At 37.6% G+C, this 21,771-nt stretch overlaps 3 protein-coding genes across 4 annotated transcripts; all 3 read right to left on the bottom strand.

The window, feature by feature from the left end:
* Nucleotides 1–3,477: 3,477 nt before the first annotated feature.
* LOC146449264 (platelet-activating factor acetylhydrolase IB subunit alpha1-like) lies at nt 3,478–11,943 on the bottom strand. 2 transcript variants are annotated; one of them, XM_085101172.1, is made up of 7 exons: nt 11,879–11,943; nt 11,724–11,798; nt 9,363–9,458; nt 8,678–8,767; nt 7,801–7,917; nt 6,593–6,715; nt 3,478–5,437 (listed from the first exon to the last, which is right to left on the bottom strand). In XM_085101172.1, the coding sequence occupies exons 3-7, from the start codon at nt 9,429–9,431 to the stop codon at nt 5,174–5,176; spliced, it is 663 nt and encodes a 220-aa protein (XP_084957298.1). In that variant the 5' UTR covers nt 9,432–9,458; nt 11,724–11,798; nt 11,879–11,943; the 3' UTR covers nt 3,478–5,173. The 2 variants fall into 2 exon arrangements, with proteins under 2 accessions (XP_084957298.1, XP_084957299.1); XM_085101173.1 differs by having other exon boundaries at nt 11,875–11,931.
* A 688-nt stretch (nt 11,944–12,631) lies between these two features.
* Nucleotides 12,632–15,459, bottom strand: LOC146449263 (8-oxo-dGDP phosphatase NUDT18-like). Its single transcript, XM_085101171.1, has one exon. The coding sequence runs from the start codon at nt 15,387–15,389 to the stop codon at nt 14,406–14,408; it is 984 nt and encodes a 327-aa protein (XP_084957297.1). The 5' UTR covers nt 15,390–15,459; the 3' UTR covers nt 12,632–14,405.
* A 1,967-nt stretch (nt 15,460–17,426) lies between these two features.
* Nucleotides 17,427–21,664, bottom strand: LOC146449262 (transmembrane protein 218-like). The gene is made up of 3 exons (XM_085101528.1): nt 21,444–21,664; nt 19,107–19,215; nt 17,427–18,539 (listed from the first exon to the last, which is right to left on the bottom strand). Exons 1-3 carry the CDS (start codon nt 21,548–21,550, stop codon nt 18,390–18,392), a joined length of 366 nt encoding a protein of 121 aa, XP_084957654.1. The 5' UTR covers nt 21,551–21,664; the 3' UTR covers nt 17,427–18,389.
* Between the last annotated feature and the right edge of the window lie 107 nt (nt 21,665–21,771).

Raw genomic sequence — 21,771 nt, 5'->3', positions numbered from 1 at the left:
AAAATAACTCAGAGGCGTGCCGGTATTTTTTACTAAAAAAAATGGGGCGTTGCCTCGGCGTCATTTGAAATTAGTTTGCACCATTACTTCACAATATTAGGCAATGCGGTATGATGCAATTACTCTGGGGCGTGGAAACTGTCTTCTAATATGGAAGACGTTTTGGCTGAGGTTAATTGCTGTTTTTCTTGTTGAATGTTTTTGAGTTCCGATCTTTTTCAGCTGCAAAACAATGAACAATGTTGCGCTACAACAATTGCAAAACATATACATAGGGTTTGGCATATATCTTCGAAAAAGGAAGTGTGACTTAGATTGCGGCGTTACCTTTTGATCTATTCTAAGGTTCTTACAACCGCAGCAATTGGTCCAGGGTGTGGCAACTGTCTTTTAAATCATGCGTCATTTGCATTTTAACGATTTTTTTAAATATTCTGCGAATTACCATGTAAGGCACTAGATACAACATGTTGTTCTCAGCAATTAACGTATAAAGTGTGCTGAAGGAGGCAATTTCGTCATTTAATTTTCGAGTTTAGTCGTAAACAGGAAAGAGACTGAAAAGATGAACTACGAAAATATCCAGCGACAGACTCTCCGAGATAATGAGAAAAACGACTTCCAGTGTTACCCCAGGAAACTTTCAGTGGACAACTTTACAATCCCAAAATTTGAAATGCGACTAGCAACTAACCAAGGGAATCCAAAGCAACTGGCCACACTCATGGCCACGAAGGGATCGACACCGAGCAGATGTTTGCGATCCATTTCCAAACACTGTTATTTTGGCGCATCAGAGCAAGCAACTGAAGCCCCGAAGGAAGAGGAAACATCGATCGCTTTTAATCAGCGAAACATAATGGTTCATTTACAAGATGTCCAACAGTCAAGTCTTCTTCGACGTAGAAGGCAAAATCAAAAGGGAGGAGGAAGTAAACGTGAGGTAAAAGGAAGTCAAGCTCTGAACACAACGGACGCATCACTGGCCTTGAAGCAGTGTCTATTTCAAGATAATGAGTGCGACATGACGATTCGCTTGCATGATGTACAAGAGTCAAATATCCTTCGACGTAGAAGGCAAAATCAAACAAGGGGAGGTCCTCAAACTGAATTGTATTTCTCGCAGACCAGCTTCCAAGAGGTTATCTGCCCACCAGTGAAATCTCCATGCCAAAGTATTTGCATGGTTTCTAACCTCGAAGAGAAGATTGTCATCCAATCACCGTTAACGTCTCCATGTGATAGCACCGAAATGGATTCCAGTCTTGAAGAACAGATTGCCATCCAATCTCCACTAACGTCCTCATATGACCGCTTTGAAATGGTTTCCAGCCTCGAAGAGATGATCGTTATTCACTCGCCACTAAGTTCACCATGTGATGGCACTGGGATGAATTCCGTTTTGGAGGACAATACGAATTCATCAACCGAACGCACTGTCGGTTTGGAAGAGAAGATCACTCTTCACTCGCCACTGAAGTCACCAAGTTATTGCACTGGAATGGATTCCACTTTGGAGGAGATGATCTTTATTCAATGGTCACTGAAGTCACAACGTGATCGCGGTGGAATGGTTTCCAGTTTTGAAGAAAAGATAGTTATTCACTCACCCCTAAAGTCACCACGTGATCGAAATGGAAAGGTTCCCAGTTTCGAAGAGAAACCACGTGACCAAACCAAGTCACCACGTGATCCCACTGAAATGACGTTCAGATACGAGCGGATCGTAATCCAATCACCGTCTTCGTCACCCTGTGATCGCTTTGAAATGGTTTCAAGCCTTGAAGAGCGGATTGTTATCCAATCACCACTTACGTCTTCACCAGATCGCGGCTCCAGTCTGGAAGAGGTCATTCAAACTGAATCACCAGTGAGATCACCATGTGATCGTTTTGAAATGGTTTCAATTTCCGAAGGGATCGTTTTTAAGTCACCACTGACGAGTTCACCTGATCTTGAAGAAATGGTTTCCGCTCTGGACGAGAAGGCGAACATCCATTCACCACTAGCGTCACCACGTGACGGCTCGGTGATCGTTTTCAGTTTCGAACAGAAGATCGTCAACCTCTCACCACGGAGATCACCACCGCGTGATCGGTTTGAAATGACTTACAGTTTGGAAGAGAATGTTGTCATTCATTCACCACGAGGCCGATGAGGCCGAAAAACATACCGGACAGTTTTGAAGCTCCTGAAAAAGTACTAAGCTTCATTACCGCAGTTCGTTACTAAACTTATGAACCGAGAAGTGAAGCGTTGTCAATACTGACAGTATTTAATACAAGGCTGATTTAATTGTACAAGTGTGTATTTTCAGTTCAGTTAATTTATGTTGTAAATTTTAACCTCTGAAAAAATACTTACTATTTGCGCAGAATAATGGTCCACAACAAAAACGAAAAAAGAACAAATTTGATAATGATGACAACCATGTTCAGTTGATGACAAAATCAAGAAATTTTTTTAAGGTAGTTGCCAAAACTGTTATATTGTAAGGCATTAGTTTTTATGGGCACAAATTGTAGTAATTTTAAAACGGTATTTACCAAGACCTCTACCACACGGCCATATCTCTATCGACTAAATTAATAAAAATCATATATGTTCTTCTGTAATTTGTCTCGTTCTTTCTTCTTGTAACTATCATTTTTTTCAACAATATTGGGCTTGTGCACGTCTTAAAAACTTGACAAAACGACCAGTTCAGTTTTTTTGGACTATCGGATAATCTGGTGTAAATTTGCTTGAAGAGTATTATAGCTCTACCGAGTTGAACTATACGATACTTCGAGTAAATTAACGAAGATTAACATTTTTGAGATTGAGCTCGTTGTAAAATGTCATTTTACACAATGTTAGCGTTCATTTGTTGGTTGTGATTACTTTCGAGTTAATTGTGCTGCTTTTCTGTGGTTTAGGGTAAATAGCTACGAATCGAGACCTCCACGATGGCGGCCCGTGGGAAACGATGACGCACATATGACGTTACTGTGACGTCACAGTTTCGAAACACTATGGGTCAGTTATTAAAAGACAGTTTAGACGGTGTTTGACAAAACCACGTTCTACGCCATTTTCAATTTTACCAACAATCATATCTAAATATTGTCTGCTGCCGACAGTAACAAGAAGGCTTGCATCCCAGACTAGAAAACTATTTAGGTAGTACTACTTAAAATAAACAACTTATAAACTGATTTGGAGGCCCACTGATTGTCTTAAGCCGCGGCCTAAGTTAGACTCTGTTTAAATAACTGGCCCTATATACCCTCCAAGTATCATTATCGTAGCATTTAATGCTCGTGAAACCATAAAGGCAAGCAGTAGAATACCATTTTTTTTATTTCAATCCGTGGAAGATATAATTAAGGCGAAATCAATATGCTGTTCAATGTTTGATGGTACCCAAGGTTGGAAAGTTGTGTTGGTTAATTTGTGCAAAATATAGATTTCTAGCCCACATTTCTTTTGAATTAAGAAAAATGCTATAAATTTCTGAACGTAATGACGGATGTCGCAAACAAACAAATATCTCAGTTCTTAAACTACCATTTCGGTTGGTGGGTTGTTTCTCTCAAAAACTGGCTAAATCATTATGAAAAGTCCACCTTTGTATGAGCCAGTCAAAATTTTGACACGTGGAAACATATGCACGACTTTGCTTAGAATTATCCACGTTTCTTTTTTCCCTTTTTTCTTTTTTATCCTCCATTCCCAAAACTCGTGATAATCAACTTATGTTTATGATCTCAAAAATAGTGCAGACTGCAAATTAAACTGACTGGACAAAGGCCGCTTTCTTCAAATTTTGCATTGAAAACAAAAGCCTTCGGTAAAGTTTGCTATTACTGAAATGTAAATGATTGTAAATGTTTGTGTCTTTCATGAAATTTGCCTTTTATCTCTGGTAGTATCATGGCAGCGGCTAAGCAGTCAGTTGCACAGTTCTATCCTAACTAGTAGCTCTTTACTAAGTAAGTCTATAAATGTGAAAACGTTAACCAATTAACAAATCGACGGCGGTTTTCTCTTTGTGTCAAGCCTCATCGCTTGGACGGGAGGGGTGGGGCGGAGATTCTTGGAATTTTGGACAAGGGAGGTAAACAACTTCGCAGTTAAACGACGAAACCTATTTCAGATTAAATCATACTTTTATGACAAAAATATTCTATTTTGTGCCCAATAAATTTTGGAAACCACTGAGTTTGAGATCATTTCTTTTGGAGAGTTGTTATTGTACACTTGACTGGACTGTGCAAACCAGAACACAGAATTGTGAACCTTCTTTTTTAACTAAAATACATTAATTTTTTTACCCTACTTCAAACTAACGTGTCCCCTTTTTGAAGCCACACCCTTTGTTTATCTACCCTTTTGTAAATTATAGACAAAACAAACACTATTTCAAACCAGGATGGTCAAATTCTATAGCATTTGCTTGAATAAAATGACTCCCAAACAAATACCTTGGATGGTAAACACATCTCTACAACTCCAACACAGAGCTGCTGCAGAGCTTTTGCAGGGTCAGTAAATTCTGTACTATATAGATACTAGATATGCAATGTGGTGCTCAAAAATTCTAAACCCATTTTAAACTAAAATATCGTTTTTTGTTACACTAATTCAGAATTAACATGAAGCCACACCCCTTTCCATACAACACAACACTCACTCATCGCCACTGCCACACATTAGGGCAGTCAACAGTACATACATTAAAGATTTTAGACCAAAATGGTCAATAAGCAAATGGATTATTGAAAAACATACCCTTTGGTTTCACTCATAATCTAACTTAAGCTTAACCACTAGGCAAGTGCCCTGAGGGATTTTTCCAGGGTCACTAAATTTTCCTCTTACTTAATATGGTTCTGATTCTATAGGGCTTCATTGCTTAGTCAGTAATAAAACTGGATTTATAAATTAACATCAGGTTTACAACATTTGAATAATTTTCAGACTAAAATTCACTAAAAAATAATATTTTTTACCCTATAATTTCAGGTTACAGCTGTAGCCTCTCCCCCTTTTAGTTCAAGCCACAACCTAATTCAGGCCAGTGGTCTAATCCCAGACACTATGCTTGAACAAAATGGCTTAATGCAATGTGAGTACCCTTTGGTGCAAAACATATATAGATTGCCTTTGGAGATCAGTAATAAAGCTATATTTATGAACTAGCATCAGGGTACTTTAAAAATTTAAGAACCACATCATGAATGCGTTTAGCAAATTTTGTGTATCCCCTTCTAGTCAAATGAAGATAATCAAACATATCCTCATGGTTGATCGAACCATCACTTCTCACAAAACCTGGATCAGAGTCCAGATAGAGTGAGTTAGGAATAGCAGAGAGGACTTCCTTGAGGGCGTGGTTAACTTGAAAGTGTTTTTCTCGAAGATGGTTGGGCTGTTTTCCTCTGGGTAAGAGACCCTAAAACAATAGATAATTAAGTTATTGTTATTCCTTCACACCAATCACTTCTCACTTCTTTCTTCTGTTAGTAGTACCTCAGACTTGTCCAATACTTTGAATATTTCAATACATTTGAAAACAAAGGAAATTACTACCACAGTGCATGAACTGTGAAGGAGGTTTCCATATATAATCTTAATTATCATAAAATCTGGTGACATTTCATGCTTTGAATTTCTCGACAAATTATTTTCTAATTGATTTGAGAAGCAATATCAAACATGAACAAGAGTGTTTCCTCCGATTTCCAAACACCTCAAAGTTGGTTAAAAACACTCGGCTGTGCCTTGTTTTCTCAACCTACTTCTTGGTGTTTGAAAAACCAACGAAACATACTTCCTAGTGTTAGATAAATTACTTCCAAACTTCATCAATTTTAATGAAGAATTAATCAAAAATGTTGAAGAATCAAAGTACAATACAAAAGAATGTGATGCATGTTTAAAATCTGTCGACAATGTGGCATACATTATTTGAATATTTGCCATTCTACTCCTTAATTTTATTCTATCTATGCAAGCAAGTCTTTGTGAACTCCATGTATATAATTATGAAGTTTTATTGACTGTCATTTTTTTAAGCTTGAGAATGATGTCATGATGAAATCCAAACATTGCACAACTTTTTTTTATATTTTTTTCATCATTAAAGGGACAGTATCACGCTATTTTTAGAAACACACTGAGAATTGGAAAGACGCTATTCGGTTGATAGCAGCCAAGATATAATGACAAAATTCCATTAAAAGACTATCAGAATGCAAAGAAACTATCCACGGATATTTTCGCCGGCAGATGACCAAGATGGAGAGGGGTTCAAATTTGATAACGTCTGGCAGACGTTTTCAAATTTCGCTGTTGTAACGCACTAAAATCGCCGGTTGTACTATATTTTGGTTCAACCTTTCGTCTTAGAATCACTATTAACATTTCTTTAAATTAGCAATTGAGAAATATATTAACACAGTGTTCATTAAGTTTAAATTTAGTGAATTTTGGCCAAAAATCATGATATCTCCCATCGATCTCCCATGATACTGCCCCTTTAATTGAGAGAAGTGACTGTCAGAGAAAAAGTGACAACAATTTGTAGAAAAAAATTTCCTTGTCTTACCAGTACAATGACCTTAGCAGATGGTAGCTTGCTTGTTATACTCCATACAATTACTTCAATTCCCTCTACAAGTTGGTCAGCACTACTGTGGTGATTGTTTGTGCCAATCAGTAACACAACAACCTGAAATTAAAACTAAATATTATTATTACGGTCGCAAAGTCATTAACCTGTTACAAGAATGGATTTGAAAAATTTTTAAGCAAGCTAGTTAAGATGAGTTGAGACAAGGGAGACATATCTGCTACTCAATTTACTGATTCACTACTAACATTCAGTTATTCTCATGACAGCTACAGCTACAAAATAATAGTAAAAGCAGGGTTTACTCTAGAAATTGTCTTAATTAGACTCTCTTTAAAGATTTTAGGGGGGCCTTTTTTCACAAAAGCCAGGGTCCAAGATAGTTGAACTTCTCGTACAAACTTGAGAATTAACAGTAAATAATTGATGTGGTACAATCAATATTTTGAGATCTGGAACTTTTTTATAAATTGCATACTTTGGTGACTTTGTAAAATAAAAATAAATAAATAAAACAACAACAACAACAACAACAACAACAAAAAAAAACCCCACTTTATTTAAGTATAGATGTATTTAGTGCAGAGCACTAATAATATAATTTGGGGACACTTTCTAGATGGAATAGTAATTTGGAAATATGTTTGTTTTTCAGGAGAGGGGAAAACTGGAGTACCCAGAGAAAAACCTCTCTTTGCATGGGCAAGAACCAACAACAAACTTAACCTACATATGGCATTGATCAACTCCGGGAATCAAACCCAGCCCACATTAGTGGGAGGCAAGTGCTTTCACCACTGTGTCATTGCTGCTCCCCAATAGGAACATAACCTCCACCTTCTTCACAGAAATTGTGCACCATGTGCTTGCGTAGATTTTGTGTGTCAATACAATTTTATTTGCTGCAATTATCCTGCAATACAACACTCCAGAATGAACCCTGTCAAAGTGAAAGCTTGCAGTCTAACTTGTACAGCAAAACCTCTAGGCATTGATGCCAACCTTTGGACAGCATAATTTTCCAGTTGTTCCACAGAAGTGGCCCTTAAGGGGGGTTTGTCATTAGAGGATAATTTGTATGAATGAATAACAATAATTCGCGACAAAAAACATGGCTGTCGTGGACAGGTCGCCAATAGTAGAGGTTCGACTGCAATGAAAGAAATCAGGCAATATCTTCATACCTTTGGGTTAATCCCATCCAGCTCTCCATTTTCTATTCTCCATAAAACATGCTCTGTACAATCTCCTCCAATTCCAAAATTTAGAGAATTAAGGGGTGCAAAATTAGTATCCCAGGCCTAAAAACATGCAAGATAAAATGTCAGCCTTATATTATGGTTAACATTAATTAAAACAAATAAATAAAATAATAAACAAATAATGGCAATTACAGTGGATTCCACAGAGTGCCTCTTCTATCCACTGTTTCCAGGTCAAATTCAATGGAATAATTAGAAATGTATTAAATTGTTAGTGGTGAGCCATGCAGAAGTGGCACAATGAATCTATTCAAACATGTCAACATAGTTAGTGGAGGGGACAATGAGTCCCCTCTACTAATTATTATGACATCAACTGATGGATAACTTCACAGGAAACAACTTTGAGTTAACGAATTATTATGACATCAACTAATGGATAACTTCACAGGAAATAACTTCGAAAGTATAAAATGTACCAATAACAATATTTATGAGGTTCAAACTTTCCATTAGAGTGTAAAGGGTGGGGAGGCAAAAGCCAAAGTTTTTAAACTAGTTAGCACAAATGATGTTGGATTAGAATTTTCAGAGGGACGAAGGGAGCAGGGGATGGGAGAGGGGGGCAAACCAAAGAAGCATCCCATGGGGAGGGATGATTAGTATAAGTCCACTGAGAAGGGTAGGCATGGTAGATGGTGTTGTGTTTATTGTTGTATTCCACCCCCCACCTTTTCATGCCCACCCTCTCTGTATTTTCCCACCTTCATGGGTTCTTTTCTGGTCACTGCTACTTGATAACTGGAAAAACTAACCCATGACATCTCCAATTTAAATATTACCATCATATTAACCATACCTCAGTTTCAAACATGTTTCGAATGATTGAATCACCAATGAACAAAACATCACATTGACAAACTTTGGCCTCATGCAAAAATCGCTCATGCTGAAGAGAAAACAACATGAAAACAAAAAATGAAACATTAATAATTAATTCACCAAAAGAATGCCAGCATCTATTGCATGAAAACACATTAATTGAAGGGGTTCCTGATAAATTGCTGGATTCTCCTTCCAAATTGCCTTGCATTTGCTTGTGAAACAAAGGGAGAATTTGACCTTACATCTAAAGCCACTTAGAGTGTTATTCTGTGGACTCCTTCAATTATCCAATTAGTAAGCTTCCACTCTGTGTTTTTGTGATAGCCTTCCATGACTTATAATCAACTTGATCAAGTTGAAATTGACTCTCAGAGAAGACACGACTGTCTTACTATTTGGCCATTCACACTGTGCATGTCAATGCAAGTTGGTCTTTGTATAATAATGTTGTTTTCTTTTGTAATACTGCTGGCAAAAGACTGCATGAATTTAAAGAGCTATTTGCAGCTGGCATTAACTTGTAATTGTAACTACTACATCGTCCATTTGACCACTCAACAGTTGAGTTAATAATACTATTATAAAATATGTAACAGAAACATTGAATGAGATGTATAGTGGATACTACTTCCCAGTATGAATAATTATTAATTCCTCACCATGCTCATCCATCGACGATCACCCTGGACATCTTTCACAGGTGTTGGTACAGTAGCAGGATTTGTCATTTTAGAATATTATTTCTTGCAGAATGTCTGCAAAACAGACAAAAGGTTATTTTTGTTATATCCCTTTATCCCACATCCAACCTTGAGACACATAAAGTAAAGGCAGATTTAGATGGTACAATGTTGGATTAATTGTGACTGCATGCTGTAGATAGCAACCTTTAGAGAATTGATTGAAATCTTTTTCTGAAAGTTTCTTTCTTTTGTGTTAACCCTAACCCCCAATCATCAACCCACTTCTCTCCCAAAATGTCCCCCCCCCCCTAAAATAAGGCCCAAATCAACCCACCACCCCTGCTAAGAAAAATTGACTCATTCATACTTTCCTGTAAAAATTGCTTTGTTTCCTATGGTTTCTATAAATTATGCTTACAATAGATTTGGTGAAAGATGGAAGAAAATGCACCCAGGAACCATAAATATATATATATATTTAAAATTTGGATTTTGGGGAAAATATCTGGTTGAAATCTTAGTTTACTGTTGAGAAATGATAAAAAGTCCCTCTTATCTGGGAGATTTGGTAACCCATACAGGGCACCAGGAGATTTGTTCTGTATCCTGGAGGATTGCATATCTTTGTGGTGAATGCGAGTCATGCAACTGTAGTCAGCATTGCCTGTTTCAAAACCCTGTGACATTTTGTGTCACATGCAACAATCATTATAGGTTCGTAGGATTGTTGTCAGCCTGTTGCATGCAAATCGACCAACCCAAAGGTTTGCTAACCTTTGAGTCTGTGGGTTCCACCTTGATCAAACGAGAGCTAAGCAGCACTTTCCTATGGTGCTAACCTGTGTTTTTCAGTATTTATACTCAAGTAGGAAGAGGGTTATAAAGAGGATGTGCTTAAATGTCTTCTTATACAGTCAACTCCATTCCCTTTATTGTGGACACCCTCGAGATTGGTGTCCTTAATAGAGTCCGCTATAGTGGGAATTTACTTTAGTCAAACATCTGTTATTTACTTTTGCCAGAAATTTAGCTGCTGTCCATATTATTTGTTATTGGAAAAGCCAGGGGACAGAAAGGAAGGGACGGGGGAGGGGAGGGGGAAGCAGGCAGGTGTAGGAACAAAAAAATGTGCCCTTTTTTAATTAGTATTTAAATTTCTTGAAATTATTGAAAATATTGATTTTTTCCACTCCAACAAAGATATATGTGACCTGTTTGTGTTCGATTTTACTGTGAAAAAAGACCTCTGACTGCAGTTTCTTATGAACTTCTGCTTGCTGATATCTTTGAAACAAGAGAAGAGAGAGATAAACAATATCTCTGGTTATCTACTCAACACTCAGGGAGCTTTTTGCAAATTGATATTTTGTCTCTTTGGACAGGTGGGCAGCTGTAAGTCTTTGAGAGCAATAAGCATATCCTCAAGGCATTTTTAATTAAACTTATTGGGCAAAATTGTTTTGAAATAAAAAGAGAAAATATAGTGAGAAAAGCTATCTGTTAAGCAAAAAATAAAAAAAATTAAATGGTTAACAAAATTATAAATATTCCTTGGAAGTGACGCTTGCAATATAGTTTTATTCCTTTGAGAAAAAGTATTAAAAAAATATATTAGACATAAAAGGATTGATTTGAATCTCCCCTGGAAAATTTCCATATCGCGTATTTTAGTAAAATGTAACTTATTTAGGGAAAATAATCTTTTAAGCTTATCTTATCTACAGCAAAATATATATGCCTACACCTGTAGAATTGGACTTTAGCTTAAACACCAGTCTGTATTAATTCAAAAACAAACTGCCACCACCGCTGTTTAAAATATAAGCAAATCCTTTGTTTCGTCTAGCAATCCCTCCATTACTAAGGACTCGAAACATCTGAAACAGTCTAAAATTGCTGAGCAAATTGATGTCGTGCACGAATTTGAAATTCTCCAATTTCAGAGCGACCATTTTTTCCCGGGTTGGGACAAATAATTTGTCCCAGCCCGGAAAAAAAAAATGGTCGCTTCACTACGTGAAATTAACTTCTATGGAGACAACTGGTATATATAACAAAACGACAGCAGTTTAACAGCCGGCATTGAAAAGGCAAGCAGCGAAACAAATAAGCTTATGTTTATTGTTAAAGCTCAGCTCAGCTCAGCTCAGCTATTTACAACCCACATTTAAGCTTAAATATTACCAATTTAACTTACCCCGCCAGAAAAACCGAAGAAGTAAGATAAAATGACTTGGTTATTACTGAAGCTCGGCTATTTCTCCGTAAAAATGGAGAAACATTCTGTGATATTTTAAGCGCAAGTTTAGTTCACTAGTTTATCAGTATTGGACTTACCAAACCTTCAAACAGAACTGCCCATATTTCCCGACATGTTTGAGTCTCTTTGCCGTATCAAAACCGTCCGGAGATCTAATTTAAGATAAAATTAATATGTATAAGTTTCTAACCAATGAAACAGTCTTGGTCCCCGAAGATATAAACCAACATACTTTGAATTTTCGGGAATTTGTCATATTATCTTTCCAAATGAATGAGTTTGTTTTGCGGGACAGCTGAGTTGGTCACGTGATACTAAGCTTCCGGTAGATTCTCATTTCCGGTCACACGAAGTACTTACCAGGCTGTAAATTTATTGAAAGACGTTTTGATAAGCCGTTTATCTGATTGCAAAGTGGAGAAGAAAGCCTAAGAATAGTAGTATGCATTGAAGAAACTCTAAAAAACTACAAGCAACTTTTAAATTGAAGGGGTGCATGGAAAAAAGCCTTAAGTGACATCTGATTGACTGCTTAATTCTCCTAACAAATTGCCTTGTTCTTCCTTGTATGAGCAAAGGACAATTTGACATAAGATCAGAAGTCACTTAGGGCTTTTTTCCACTCACCCCTTCAATTAATCCTTTGGCAGTACTGTACCCTGATATTTGCACAGCATGTTGCATATAAAATTCTGTTGACTTTCTCCATACTGGCATCTTTTATGCTTCCACATTTCAGTACTGTACAGGCATGGGAATTGAGGAGAAATAAGAAAAAATATTGTACTACGTACAAAACAACAACAACATTTTATTTGTACCAAAAAACGAAAGAAATTACAATAATCAATTAACTTTGATTTGAAGGTTGGTGGCAGAGCAGCTTAAATAACTATGACAGATGAACTAATCGTTTGTTTGATCGGGTAAAAAAAATAATAATAATAATATATAAAAATAAATAAACAAATAAACAAATAAATAAATAAATAAATAAATAAATAAATAAATAAAAGTGCAGAAAAGGAGGGCCTCCAAGGCCTCAGCAATTATGCACACGGAGATCTACTGAGACAATGCTTTTATACCTCACTACTGTAAGCATATATAAAATTCAGGCCAAACTTCATGTGAAAATGTGTTTTGTTTTCGCTTTTTACTGATAGTTGTTAACAGTCAGAAACATCTAGTATCCTTTAAACCTTTGCATCATACTAATTCAAATTTGACCTTGTAGAATGGGTTATTATACCAAAACTCATCCTAGAGTCCTATTTGATCTTACAGTAGTCCCATTGTAATCATTTTGCAAATGTGCAGTTCCAGAAAAAATCCATACCCACCCCATGAAAGGTCATTGGAAATTCCTTGGGGGAGGGGGGTCTAAAAAGTCAAAATTTTAGAAGCAGAGTATGAAGCTAAACTGGAATTTCCTGGGGGTCCGGGGGGGGGAGGGGGGTGCAAAACAAAAACGTTCTGTGGGGGGAGTGTGGATATTTTTTCTGGAACTGCACAATTAGAATAAACTGTCTAATGATTTCTATACAATAAATTGAAACACCATTAGAAGCTTGGAAGAAAAAACAAACTGATGTGGAAAGGCCGATCTTACAAGTCACGTTTCCATCACCATTTCTTGTTTCCCCAGACTTACACATGAGTGTATTGTGTAGTTCCAGAATATATCCATCCCACCCCCCAGGAAATTCCAGTTTTGCTTCTTACTTTGCTTCTAAAATTTTAACTTTTAAGACTCCCCTCCCCCTAGGAATTTCCAATGACCTTCCATGGGGTGGGTATGGATTTTTTCTGGATCTGTGCATTTCTCATAACTGCAAAAAAAGGAAATCAGTACTGTGAACAAGGTTTGGAAATGTGATCTTACCGCAATTATCATAAACTTTGGTGAACTTTTGCTTTGAAAAAGCAAAAACTTTTGCTAGTCGTAATGCGTTGAGAAGCAAAACTCAAAAAGTTGTTTCATCTGATTTACAAACATTAAGAAGTGAGTTCAAAAATCGAGGCACAGCTGATTTTTCTTAAACCAACTTCTAGGTATTTGGAAATTGGATGAAACTCTCTTCCTTGTGTTTGATATATTTTCTCCTATAACTCTATATAAACACCACAATTATTTTGAGCATTTTGTAACAATAACACCTGACCAACCCGTGACTACATCCTCAAGAGGGGTGGGTCCATTAATCTTTTGTCCTAAAGGCACCCCTAAAAGGGATTTGTGTTTATAGTAAGGCCTAAATGGCCAGAGCTTAACCAGTTTCTGTAGCATGAAGCAACTTGGAGTAGTGCTACTCCCTCTGGATGGGATGCTAGTCCATTTCAGGGTTACCGCCATATTTACCCCCTTACCCCCAGCAGTGTGCTGGGGTAAATGTGGAGCAAAGGGGAGGGGGGCAGGGAGATACTCCCTTTCTTATCCCTCAAAGATACACTTAAGATGAAAGAATATCCTCTTACTTCACTGGTGGCAAGCATAAGCTTTGTGGTGTAATTTCTGTTAGAAATTCTTCTCAGTTTTTGTTTCCCCTATTTCTAATCTTTGGATTCAATTGCTACCTTTACAATTCAAACTCTATTGTTCCAACCCTCTCACATAATAAAAAATTAAAAATTTTGCTACCCTTTCACATACTACAAGTGTGAAAAAGGCACCCCTTTTGGGCGGGGCCTCCCAGTATGGTCCACTATACAGAGCACCCCTGGGTCAAATGAACTTTTAATAAATTTGTATTTATTGTTTAATGCTGCACAAGCTCCACACACCCTTTAGTTTCCATGAGGTCCCATATTTTATCTCTGAGATCATTTTCTTCTATCTCATACCACTGGTAATTGTCATTCAAGATTCCACTCTCCACCGGAATAAATATCTCAACCATGACTGTCAGGCATAACCCATCAGCTTCACCATGAGGTTTCCCAGTGTGTTCAATGTTAAGGTAGCCAAGGGTCTTGTAAGCTACTCCACTGCTAGTGTCTCTCATCAACCTGTCAATCACAGAGGTAACCTCCGCCCAATCATCTTTGTCTATAACCACATGTGGAAAACATGGAAGAGTATTTGCTGTTTTGTTAAAAAACACTACACAATGCAACGACTTCTTGCCTTCTTTTTCCAATCTTTTTACTACAGCCAATCTTATCATGATATGCTTGTGGGGTTTCTTTACAGGTAAGAGCTTGCAGATGGATCTCTCCTGTTTGGTGTCATACCATTTCAGTCCAGCATCTATCAAAGGACGAATATCAGTACCTCTGAGAGTCAGAGAATCAAAAACTTCCTTAGCTGTAAACCAGCCCGCTTCCATGGACTCCGAGTCCTGCTCCTGTAAAGTTTTAATCTTTCCACCGGTAATAATGCCGGAAAAAGTGAAGCGGAACCAACTCGTCCCTTGTGAATCTATACAAATGATTGAGTTAGATTGAAAGTGAAGGCCTGTTTCCTCCAGCACTTCCCTCACAACAGCTTCTTCTAAAGATTCGTTTTGTTCAACTCTCCCAGCGGGTAGATACCACGTTCCTCGACAAGACCTCTTGGCTTCTCTCATCATCAAAACACGACCTTCATGTACCACAACAGCAGATACAATATAGCAAACTGTCCTCCCGAGAACTGCTTCCCTTGGCTTTTCGGAGCAAACGTAAGAAAACTGAGGTGGCATTGAGCTTCCCACAAACTTCCTCCAAATGGCATTTTCCAGATCGACTGTAAGACGGTCCATTCTGTTTCTAATCTGTGAACTAGTTCAGCTAGCAACAGTGACAAGGAAGTGGGAAGGCTCTCTGCGCGGCCAGGAGTCTGGGATCAATACTCGACCCAGTCTATTGTTACCCTGGGGGAGAGGGGTGCTTGGTAGTTTAGCAAATTTTTGATCCAAGATCACTCGGATCATGGTGCATTAAAGGAACCGACGAATCCTTACCCAGAGTGGATTCGTTGGTCCTTTGATACACCACGAACCGAGTGATCTTGGATCAAAAAACTGGTTTCGGATTTTATCAAAGGAACGCACCCTTATGCGCATTTTTTGATAGGCATTTCAATCAAAATGTTGACATTTGTCAAACAAATCCACTGTTTTGTAGGTTTTCTTTGATGTGTTTACTTTTGTAGTCTATTTTAGTAATCCTTGATCAACTTCGATGAATCTTGGTTGAATGATCTTGAGGTCATTTCCTCAAGGTGGTGGCAATGAAAATGAATGACATCGATCATCATTGACACCTTATCTAATAGCGGTCACAATGGACTATGTATTGATGATAAAATGAAGTAAAATATTGCAAGATAACAAAAACCAAGATGGGTTTCAAACAAAGTTGAGTTTGCTTGTATGTCCAAGAGAGAAGTCATGCTTTTATAATTTCTCATCTCCAGAACTGCGATCATGGTGGCAGTGCCATGTGAATGCTTCTTTGATGATATGATATGAACCAGATTATGCACCTGCAATTTGACACAAGCTCTGAAACTGCAACTTGCATACTGGTGGACAAAGAATTTTTTTCTCAAGTTGGAAAAGAAGTATACGAAATGGCAGCATTTGCTGGAAGGCAAAACAGAGAAAATATTATTTCAATCAGCATATGTAAATTTCAGCTCCACCAAAGAAGGAAGATTAATTTGCAAATATATTCAAACAAACAAAAATGAAAAGCAAAAGTGAAAACAAAGGAGGTACTTGGGTTTAAAACCAACTTGGACAGGTTCGAATGAGATCATTTTTGTACCTGCCTCGCACTTTGAAGATTGCAGATTGGTTTTCCAGTTTTGACAATAATATTGACCTTTTCAATCTTCCAAATTCTTGTGGAGTGAGTGTGGAGAAAATAGTTGATTGCCTTTGAAACTCAAAGCATCCACGTCAAGGGCATTAGTATTAACTCTTTAACCTTAAATTATATCAGAGAACAAATTCTCCCATCTTGTCCCCATACTTTTCATATTTAAGTACTGGGGAGAAGTTATAAAATTATCAAGAAAATTTACCTTGGGTGGTCATATCCTTAATTCTCATGACCTCAGGGGTTGAAATTTATAAGCATTCACATTACAAGGAGAAGTTTTGGAGCAAAGATAACATAAAATTCTTCGTACAATCTATACACTTGTAAATCACGGCACAAACCCGAACAGTCTGATTGAGTTAATATCACAAAGAAAAACAACATATCCCTTGAGAGGTAAGGACATTCTGACAATGCCAAAGGTTAACACCACTGGGTTTAAGTCCTGGCATTATCAGGCGCCCGAACTTTGGAACAGCTTACCTGATGCTGTTAGAGAGTCATCTGATTTTAAAACTTTTAGAAAACTTTTAGCAAACGAATCAATACTACAATGATGTAGCATCCATTTTATTTTATTTTACTTATTTATTCATTTTTATTGTAGCACTCTTGTAAACTAGCTGGTGCAGTTTTTGAACTAAACCATATAGCTTTTAGCGCAGTTTTTTCCATGTTAAATAAAGTTCAGTAATTCAGTAATGCTGATCACTGTTCGCGCTCAAAGGATTAAATGAAGAACAATTCCTGTAAAAAAATTTACTAGATAATTTGTACACCTCGTGGTCCACACCTTTGAGTGTTTTGCCAATTTACCATAAACTCAAAACTCAGTTCAATATTGCTGCAAGCTCAATTATAATTATTAGGGATAATAAATTATATAGAAGTAGAAAAGAGGCACTGTGAGAGGGAAAACTTGTTTTGCCCAGCAAAACAAGGGAAGACTGATGTTTGTTGGGGATTAAAGATCAGAGTAACAGTTGTACATGTATCTAAAGCAAAAATAACTGGTATATCACGATAACATTGTAATTTTACGTAGTATTAATATTATTTTATACATTTGAGTTAATTGTGAATAATTCATTTATTTAGTATAGTTTTTTGGTTAGTAACAGATTAAGAGCCACTGCATGGATACTGTCAATACACTGCTTACTTACAAACTATATTGAGGCTGATTAGTTTGTAGTCTAGGATAATAACAATCCTTAGTTCTCATCCTGGTAAGTCAGAAGAGAATTTCACAATTTTCAGCATTTCAATATGTTGTTCTTGTCTAATATCATTGGTGAAAGCGACAGTAGTCCCAACACGTCTAAGCTTCCCCCGTAAATATCAGCGCCCAAAGAAATTTCAACTTTGAACACAACTAAAATAGTACTGTGTTGGTCTCGATATAATCTGCACGCGGACATTGAAAAGAAGCTCTTCTTTCTGCATGAAGCAAAAGAAATAGGAATCTGCCTGCAGGCTAGTCTTGATACACCAATCCACAAAACTGACACTGGCTGTATTCCAACAGTCACCTGACCATTGTTGTGTATCAGTAGCAGCTGGGATATGACCCACTCACTCTCAGGATACATCATTGCTTCATTAATAATTGATTGCTTCTTTGGTTTTCATGGCAGTCTGTGTCTTTTCTGATATCTGTGACACAAAATATCCCATGGCTTGCTTTAAGAAGCTCTAATTTCATGGTTACTTGACCTAAAAGGGGCCAAATAATTCCACTTTCAACACTGTCTTGATCCACGATTGGATGTTCATAGTGATGATTCCATCATGAGAACCTCACACTGTTTAGAAAGCTCAGGTTTTCCTGGAGGTTACAGCAGATCCTCATATGATTGGGCCCTTGGTTAAGAAGCTCACACATTTGATGTTGACTGTGGGTCTAAACTTCGTCAGAAGTGATGACAAGTTCTTTAGAAGGTATATGTTTTCCTGGAGGTAAGGGCTGGAGAATAGACCGGCTCCATCCAGTGGAGTACAAGGAAAACAAATGCAACCACAGCAAAAATACAAAGAAACACAAATAGTACTGTCTTTGGAATAATCAGTTCATCGACTTCAATCTGTTGAACAAAGAAATTACAAAGTTAATAATATTACTTCGCTTCTCAACAATGGGCACACTGTGATTTTCCTTCTTCTGTGTTTCTTCCTTTTTTGTAGCATTTAAGAAAACCTTCACTTGGCTACTTTGTATTTTCATTCAAGCAGCCCCATTTGAAGACTCAGTGAACCAGCCACATGCTGGCACTTAAAGGTTGCCGGTTGCAGCCAGTATTTGTTACATAATTTTTAACACAAGTCAACTCTGACTGCAACCTCTTGAGGCTTTCAAGAGGGGCATCTGTGAGCCAGTCTGCAGAGCATGGCAAGTGCATACCCAAGTTTTTAGAAAATCCCCTGATTAATTCTTGCCTAAGCATGTGTGAGGAATTGTCAAGTTTTGTCATACTATGTAGACTGGTCTGTGAGCTGGATCATATCAGCTGTTTTAAGATCCACTGCTGCCCAGACAAAAAGGCTTACATAGAGGGCAAGCTCTTTCCTAATGTCGATGTAGATGTTATATTTGCACGATCAAGCCTGGGAGGGGAGGTTACAGTGCAATGTCTCCAGTAGCTTTTACATACCTTTTTAGCTAAGGATCCTTCAAGTTCCTCCTCCTTGGTTTTTCTTGGCCAAAATATCAAAGCCAGTGTAAGGAGAACAAGCAGGAAGAATATTCCAACCACTGCATTTCTGCGTTACGAAGTAAAGAAAATAGTTATCATTAATCTAGTGAACGATCTGTTATGCAAGCCAGTCTTAGGTTCAACGTAACTCAATACAGCCCGGGGTAGTCAATCGATAATATCAATAATCGATAGGATTCGATAACAATCGATAAAAATCGATTAATTTTTTCGAAATTCGATAAAAATCGATAAAAGATTTCGTTGTGAGTAATCAATAATAATTGATTTTTGAATCAGGGCTATCGATTTTATCGATAAATATCGAATTTATCGAAACTGAATTATCGTTCCAATTTTCGAAACGGAACTACCGAAAGATATTAAAGAACTCGCAGAGACACTGATAACAACTTTCCTGATCGTTAAGCGATAAAAATTGCTTCATCTTTTCTACAAACATTTAGTATTACTCAGGGTGCGTTGTATTTGATCCCTGGTTGATTATTCCACTGTTTTATTTATTTGCTAATGTAACACAATCGCACGCTCGTTGCTCTTTCACCCAGTCTTTAAAGGGACAGATTTTCGTGATTTTTTGAGTAAAGATATAAACAAATCATCTAGAGGCCCTCGGGCTCGTAATCTAAATGTTAAATAAAAAGCAATAGCTGGTGAAAGAGACTAAAAACTAACGATAATAATATTTATTGTCATCCCATACATGTGCTTTTACATGTAATACCACTTGAACATGAACAAAACTGTAATATTATGCTTCATCGACTTTCAAATACTTCGTTTGAACCAACTAAGTTTCAATGTTCTGATTGCGTGATAGCCTCCTACTCAGACGTTTGCAGGGCCCATCACGCGTCTCTCCCCCACGTGGGGGAGAAACGCGTGACAAGCCCTAAGAACATCTGCGCTGCGTAGGAGGCTAATCACGTGACAAGCTCTTGGAGGCTAGTCATGCAAATACTTATGAATCATTCCTTACATTGATCAGTTCTTGTTCCCCATATTTCATAGGTTAAAACGTGGTTTCAAACCAACGGAACAAAGGCAAAAGAGACAATTATGTATCAGTCAATTCCAAGCGCGATCATCCCCCCCCCGGGCAACCCCCGGGCATTTGACCCCTGTTCGGCTCCACATAGTGGGGCATTTGACGCGAATAGAAACCCGACCCATCGGGCATTTGACCCGTCGAAAAAATGCTGGTCAGCGGTTGCATAAATTGTCGGAATGCTTTATTCACAGCCAGAATTGACGCGTATATTTTGCGTCAAACAGTTTTTAATGTAGTAAGCCATTTAATACTACCATAGAAAAGCGTTCCAACAAATATATCTGAGATTGTTTTTGGCATAACGGGGTTACATATTGCCCTTCGCTTCTCATTTTCAGTGGTATGTCCAAGTTCCCTCAAGCTTCGTTCTCCCTTTGCTCGGCGTTCGAAGCTCGACTTGTTGGCATGTCTAGGTTTCATAACATAGTGTTTTTTATCATTGTTCTTGTTATCACACGTATTAGCAAACTTCATGTACATTTAATATAAAAGAAAAGCGAGTATCGGTACATATATCGCTAAACTCTCTGTTAGTTGTGTTTCATATGTGATGTTATGCATTATCTTTAATAATGAATTGTTTTAAATTTATTAATGTATGAATTTCGTTGATTTTTATATAAACAGAGCTAGCGAATACAAAAAAAAAACCAACACGATGGCTTTTCAGCCCCAACCAGTGGGGCATTTGACCTAGAAATCGGCCCATATAGAGGGGAATTTGATCAGGCATTTTTAAAAAAGTCAAATGCCCGGGGGTTTGCCCGGGGGGGGGATGATCGCTTTTGGAATTGACCCAGACATTAAGACGACAACCTAGAAGAACCGAAGAAGAAGCCGGAAATGGAAAAATAATTTACGAAGAAAATCATCTACGAAGAAAATCATAATGCAGTCTCTTTAGTCTCTTGTACAGTGCTTGACAACAAATTATTTCATTGCCGCTTTTGAAATCTACATGTTAAGAGTCACAATCAAACGCTCCCTCAACGGAAACAGAATAATTTTTATCGATTCAATAAACATCGATGAATCCGATAAAATCGATAACATTAAGGCGTGTGAGTATCGAATTTTATCGATTGACCGATAAAATCGATATCGTTTAAGTTCAATTTATCGATAGATATCGATTTATCGAATGATTTTCCGATATCAATTTTTAGCGATTGACTACCCCGGGAATACAGTGATTGTCAAATTCTCAGAAAGTTTGTTCTTACTTCAGCGGTCCTTCGGCCCTTGATAGCGCCACGCACCCTATAATACCTAGCGTCCAAAAAATGAGTAGTAATAACACTCCAACGCCCATTCCAGCCACCAACGCCATGTTGATAAGCAAAAGGTGCTAATGTTTTGAAGGACGTATCGAAGGGTTGACTGCCATGTTGGATTCTAGGGGTTGCGTCATATAAGAGTCCGTTTGTGACCACTTCGTAATTCAACCTCGCTATGGATGGGGTGGGGTTGGGGGAGGTCTCAAAATTTTGGATGCAAAGAAAGATGATAAACTGGAATTCCCAGCTGGGGGCGGAAGCGAGAGATATTTTC

The sequence above is a fragment of the Pavona decussata genome, unplaced genomic scaffold (assembly GCF_977016875.1).
Source record: "Pavona decussata unplaced genomic scaffold, jaPavDecu1.1 SCAFFOLD_602, whole genome shotgun sequence".
Taxonomy (NCBI): Eukaryota; Metazoa; Cnidaria; class Anthozoa; order Scleractinia; family Agariciidae; genus Pavona; species Pavona decussata.
Note: the sequence above shows the minus strand (reverse complement) of the source record. Positions and strands in the feature narration are given on the sequence as shown.